Source organism: Sminthopsis crassicaudata, chromosome 1, assembly GCF_048593235.1.
Source record: "Sminthopsis crassicaudata isolate SCR6 chromosome 1, ASM4859323v1, whole genome shotgun sequence".
Taxonomy (NCBI): Eukaryota; Metazoa; Chordata; class Mammalia; order Dasyuromorphia; family Dasyuridae; genus Sminthopsis; species Sminthopsis crassicaudata.
Window position 1 is genome coordinate 11475711 of NC_133617.1, and position 6000 is coordinate 11481710.

At 56.8% G+C, this 6000-nt stretch overlaps 1 protein-coding gene across 1 annotated transcript in view; it reads right to left on the reverse strand.

Annotated features, from left to right (window-relative positions):
* Positions 1 to 5275, reverse strand: part of SLC5A1 (solute carrier family 5 member 1) — a 67603-nt gene extending 62328 nt beyond the window's left edge. The window contains exon 1 of the mRNA XM_074293182.1: positions 4842 to 5275. Within this exon, the coding sequence (XP_074149283.1) occupies positions 4842 to 4964 (123 nt within the window). The 5' untranslated portion in view covers positions 4965 to 5275. The remainder of the gene's footprint in view (positions 1 to 4841) is intronic.
* Positions 5276 to 6000: the final 725 nt, after the last annotated feature.

The window sequence follows — 6000 nt, forward strand, 5'->3', positions numbered from 1 at the left end:
CAGTCTGGACGTTTTTCCAAAACACCTTTTTATTTCCTGGCTGTGTAACCCTGGGTAAGTCACTTAACCCCAATTGCCTCAAAAAAAAAAAAAAAAAAAAAAAAAAAAAAAAAAAACCTTTTATCTATCTCTCACTTGATCTTCACATGAAGCTCTGGGAAAGTAATGGGAAGAGGACTGATTCCTCTCTTTCAGATGAATCAAGATGCAAAGAATAGAATTGAGCAAAGAACTTACAGTCAATGAGAGTCTACTGACTCATCCAAGAGTCTCTCCCCACGGCCCTGCCCTTCGTTCTTGAAATCCCATTGGCTACCACTCTGTTCCAATCCTGCTGAATTCTAGATTGTCTCTACTAATTGTCCCCAGTTTTTCCTGTCTATACCTTCTTTATACATAGTTGCTCAGGGTTGTATGGGAGTCCTCAGGGACTTGTCTCTTGCCTTTCTTAAGCCCAGCTCTTGGCTGTGCTTGGCACACAGTAGGTGCTTGGCACACAGAAAAGGCAATTAGTGAACATAAGTTAAATTGAATTCTCTTTTATCTCCCCTCTCTGAGCCTTTGCCCTGACCGCCCCCTGCCTGGTTTGCCCTCACCTCTCACCTCCTCGCCCACTCGAGGCTATTCCAAGTCACTTTGTCTCCTTCCACAGGAACTGGTGATAGGAAAGCCTATCCCCAATGCTTATTGCAGGGATTGGAACACAGTAAGTGCTTAATAAGTGCATGTTCACTGACCGACTAACTGAACATCTCCTCTGGCAGACTCTGAGTTCTCTCTGCCAGGCCAGTCTCTCCCATTGTCTCCCCTGGCTGCCGCCTCCTCCCCAGGGACACCCCAGCCTGCCCAGTTCCCCTCATTGTCCAGCTTCCCAGTGAAGTTTCCAACCCCAGTGGCCCTCAGGCTCTCCTCCCTCTGCCCTCCTCCTAAGGCAGCCGTAAGAACGCTTGCCTTGGAAAAGCCAGCCTGGGAATCCTGGATCTATTTGATCACCATGAGCAAGCAAGCCACAAAAAAAAAAAAAAAAAAAACCTCTGTGCCTCAGTTTCCCCACCCTGTAAAATACTAGTTGAAGGGAATGGGATGCTCTCTGAAGTCTTAGCCATATGCTGTTGTCTACAATTCTAACATCTAAAGACTCTTAAGCCCTTAACATTATGATTCCAAGCAAGAGGTAGCCAGATGGTTAGAGTGCTGAAGACCTGAGTTCAAGTCCAAACTTGGGCACCAGCTGTGTGACCCGGACAAGTCATTTAATTACTGTCTGCCTCAGTTTGTTCAACAGTAAAGTGGAAAGAATAATGGTACTTATCTCCCAGAGTTATCTGAGGGTAAAACAAGAAATGATTTAGAAAGTGCTTAGCGAGACACGAAACACATGGTAAGCACTTTCTAAAAGTTTCCTTTCCTAGCCTACCATAATTCCAGGTCCTTCGTGTCCCCAGAAGGGACAGAGAAACAGGATCATATCGGAGGCCGGAGAATCCGGGCTCTACACCCAACTCTACCACTTACCTCCCTCTGCCTTAGTGAGCTTGGATAAGTCACTTCCCCTAAGCTCTCACGAGCCTGAACTTAAAGCTAGAAAGGACTCTGGAGCCATCTGGTACACCCAGCTCATTTTACGGGGGGACTGGTTTTTGTTTTTTATTTTTGGCCTGGGCCATTGGGGTTAAGTGACTTGCCCCGAATCACGCAGCTAGGAAGCGTTAAGTGTCTGAAGCTGGATTTGACTCTGCCCACTGCACCATCCACTGCCCCCGTCCAGCTCATTTTACCCATCAGGACAGTGACCCCAAGGAATGATTTGTTCAGGGTGACTCGGTTATTAATTGTCAGAGGTAAGATTTGAACCCGTATCTTCCCCAACTCAAACAAGTCCAGCCTCTATCCAATACTTCACACAGCTTCTCTGCCCTCAGTTTCCTTCCTTGTAAAATGAGGTGGTGGGGGAGGGGAGGTGGCCTTGAAGGTAACTCCCGGCTCTCAATCTACAATCCACCCAGCGCTGGCCGGAAAGCTGGGGGAGGTTTGTCCAAATGGCTACAAAGGACTAAGGAAGAGGGTGCTCCCGTGAGAACAAACAGACCCAGGCACTGAGGGGCCATCCTCCATGTGCAGAGTGAGAGACAGCAGGAGGAAGCGTTGGCGGCCGAAGGCTGGCACAGAGCGGGAGAGGCCGGGCCGCTCGAGGGACAGTGCCGGGCGCTGCGGGAGAGCTGCTGAGATAACAGTTCTCCCCGGGGATGCTCGTCTCTGCTTTCTGGGCAAAAGGGGGGGGGGGACTGAAGGCCATAAAGCGGGGCGGCAGCTGATCCTAGGCCATTTATGAGTGGGAATAAAAGCTGAAATGGTCATCAGGGGATTAAGTGGCCATTAATGAGGCATGAAGTGGCAAGGCGGAAACACCTCGGGAGCTGGAGAGGAGGGGTGAGACACTGAGCAGCCGGCGTCTGGGGAGGACACCATCGGCCAGGCCGCCGGGTGCCAAGGTCCCCGGGGCCCGGGCTGGAAGATGGGGTCCCAGCGGTGGCCTCCAGCCGGCGTCTGGGGAGGACACCATCGGCTGGGCCGCCGGGTGCCGAGGCCCCGGGCCCGGGCTGGAAGATGGGGTCCCAACGGTGGCCTCCAACCCAGCCCAGAGCTCCCCACCCAGGGGCTGTGAGCTGCGGTAGCCAGGCCGGGTGAGCCCGGAGCCAGACTCCCCGCTCCTGGCTGGGCCGCTAACTCCCTAGGCGACCTTATTGTCACCTCATGACTGGAGAAATTGATTAATTCTTGAATTTAACAAATAAATGGAAATTTAAAAATGAATTCAATAAATGGAGAAAAGCGTGAGGGGAGAGCACGATGCCCAGGAGAGCAGGCTAGAAGGCAGAATATTGCATGACCTCCCTGTGCCTTGGTTTCCCCAGCTGTAAAAAGAAAGAGTTAGACTTGATGACCTCTAAGATTCCCCCCACCAGTTAGTCAGTCAATGAGCCTGGCTGACTTTATCTGCTTTGGCCAATTCCTGAGTAATTAATCCAGCACTGTGGCCCACTAGGGTGGAAGAGGTCCTCGGTGGCTCCTAAAGAGTTAATCTTCAGTTCCCCCGTCTTCTGGGAGAGAAGCAAGAGAATCCACTGGCTCCTGCCTCCTCACCCAGTCACCCTTCCAACCGCAGCACACTCGAGAAGTTTGCTGCCTGAGCCACCCCCTGCTCTGTCCCCTGGGTGTGCCCTGAGAACAAGTTTCTCTGGTTAGGTGTCATGTCCCAGAAGTGCCTCCCTCCGAACCAATATCTGAAGGGCTGCCAGGCAGCTAGGTCTGGGAGCCCTGGCTACCCTGGACCCCCTGGGGCCCTGACTATCCTGGACCCCCTGGAGCCCTGGCTATCCTGGACCCCCTGGAGCCCTGGTTATCCTGGACCCCCTGGAGCCCTGGTTATCCTAGATCCCCTGGAGCCCTGGCTACCCTGGACCCCCTGGAGCCCTGGTTATCCTGGACCCCCTGGAGCCCTGGCTACCCTGGACCCCCTGGAGCCCTGGCTACCCTGGACCCCCTGGAGCCCTGGTTATCCTGGACCCCCTGGAGCCCTGGTTATCCTAGATCCCCTGGAGCCCTGGCTACCCTGGACCCCCTGGAGCCCTGGTTATCCTGGACCCCCTGGAGCCCTGGTTATCCTAGATCCCCTGGAGCCCTGGCTACCCTGGACCCCCTGGGCCCTGACTATCCTGGACCCCCTGGAGCCCTGGTTATCCTAGATCCCCTGGAGCCCTGACTACCCTGGACCCCCTGGGCCCTGACTATCCTGGACCCCCTGGGCCCTGACTACCCTGGACCCCCTGGAGCCCTGACTACCCTGGACCCCCTGGAGCCCTGACTATCCTGGACCCCCTGGGCCCTGACTATCCTGGACCCCCTGGAGCCCTGGTTATCCTAGATCCCCTGGAGCCCTGACTACCCTGGACCCCCTGGAGCCCTGGTTATCCTGGACCCCCTGGAGCTTCATCTCACCTGGCCCCCCTTCACTGGGATGCACAGGACCCTGAAGGCTTCTCTGAGACTGGATGTGGGACACCTGTTAGCCTTGAGGGAATGCGTGAGCTGACCCTGAGCTCGTGGCCAAGCCCCTTTCCCGCCCTCCCGGGCTCCGGTGTCCATCCAGGGTCTTCTCTAAATCCGCCAGACTCTTAGGGCCTCTCCCTCCCCCTCACTGAGCTGTCCCATCTCCTCCCTCACAAGAAGCCTGATAGGCCGCCCTTTCTCCAGGTCCCTTCCCTGTCCTCTTCCCGACTGCCCCCGTTCCCAGGCTGGAGCTGCTCATCAGCTGGGAACCCCCTCCCACAGCCTCTCCCCCTCCCCACCCCCACCGCCTCAGCCACTCTTCCTCCCTCCAATTGTCCCTCACCGCTCCTTCCCCAGGTTTGGAACTGTACCGACAGCCCTCGCTTCCCTTCCCTCTCCTCGCCCTCCCTCTTCCGTGGCGCAGCCCGGGCTTTCTGGCGCCCCGCTCCCTCCCTGCACCCCCCTTTCCCCCGCAGCAATCCTCCCCAAGTCAGGATCAGACTCAGCTGGAAGGGTCAGATCCCACTTCGGAAAAGAGCGTCTTGGGAGGGGCTTCGAACATGGAGCATTGAACGTCGCTGTCAGAGCTGGATGGCTCCCCGAAGCAGAGAGTCGGGTCCCGAAGCAGAGAGTCGGGTCCCGAAGCAGTCGGGTCCCGAAGCAGAGAGTCGGGTCCCGAGGCAGAGTCCGGTCCCGAGGCTGGCCGGGCTAGTTCACTCCCCCCCTCAGGTTCAGCAGGTGAAGCACTTGTCCCGCCCCCCCCCCCGGCCCTGCCCGCGCTCCCCACGTACCCACAGCCCCACGGCCATGACCACCACGAAGTAGATGACAATGACGGAGATGTCCGCGGCATTCTTGATGCGGTCCGACGGCAGCGGGGGCGCGGGCGTGAGGGGGCTCAAGGTGGCGTCCATGGTGACAGGTCCGTCCCGAGCGCCAGACAGAGCGTCCTATGGCGTCCCGGGCCGCTGGCCGCCTCCTTTTAGCTCCTGGGCCGGGTTAATGATCAGCCCCGACCCGGGGAGGGGAGGGCAGAGCTGGGGAGTGGCCGCAAAGGTGAGAGTCGGGGCCCCCTCTGGATCTGGGGGGCGGGGGCGGGAGGAGGAACGGGACCTTCCTGGGCACAAGTCCGTCGGGCACGGATTCGGGGGTGGATCTGAGTGGAGACGAGTGCCGGGCTCCCAAATCCCCAGAAAGGCGGAGGCCGGGCCGGGGCAGGGCCGGGGCAGGGCCGGGGCAGGGCAGGTATCGCGCTGGGTGCGGGGAGGAGCCCGGGCGGCCCGGGGAAAGGGAAGGGGGGTGCCCGCCGGGACCGGGAGCGCCGGCCGGGCCGACCCTGGGGGCCTTGAGCTCGAAGGCTCAGACCCCGCCTGCGGAAAGCAGCGTGGGCAGGCTGGTGACCTCTCTGAACCTCAGTTTTCACAGCTGTGAAAATGGACAGAAGGCAGAGTGAAAAACCCGCTTCGTTCCTTGGACTTTGTGACTTACTTCCTCGGGACTCCGGGCCAGTCGCCTTCCCTATGTGGCAAATGGGTAGAATCGTGTAAAAGAAAGAGCCTGGGCTTTGGCAGCCAGAAAGCGGGTTCAACTCACTGTATGTCATTCATTCACTAATCCCTTGTGAGGAAATCCATTCCGGCTGAGGCAGTGCCGTCAGTTTAAACTTAAAGAGAAGGGAGTGCTAGCCTTGGACATCAAATCCAGGATACGTCATTTCCCCTCTGTCTGCCTCAGTTTCCTCATGTGTGAAATAGATATAAAAATACTATCTAGGGGGCAGCACAGTGGATAGAGCACCAGTCTTGAATTCAGGAGGACTCGAGTTCAAATCTGGTCTCAGACACTTAACACTTCCTAGCTGTGTGACCCTGGGCAAGTCACTTAACCCCAGCCTCAGGGGGAAAAAAATTAATAACAATATCTACCTTATAGGGTTACTGTAAAGGTCAA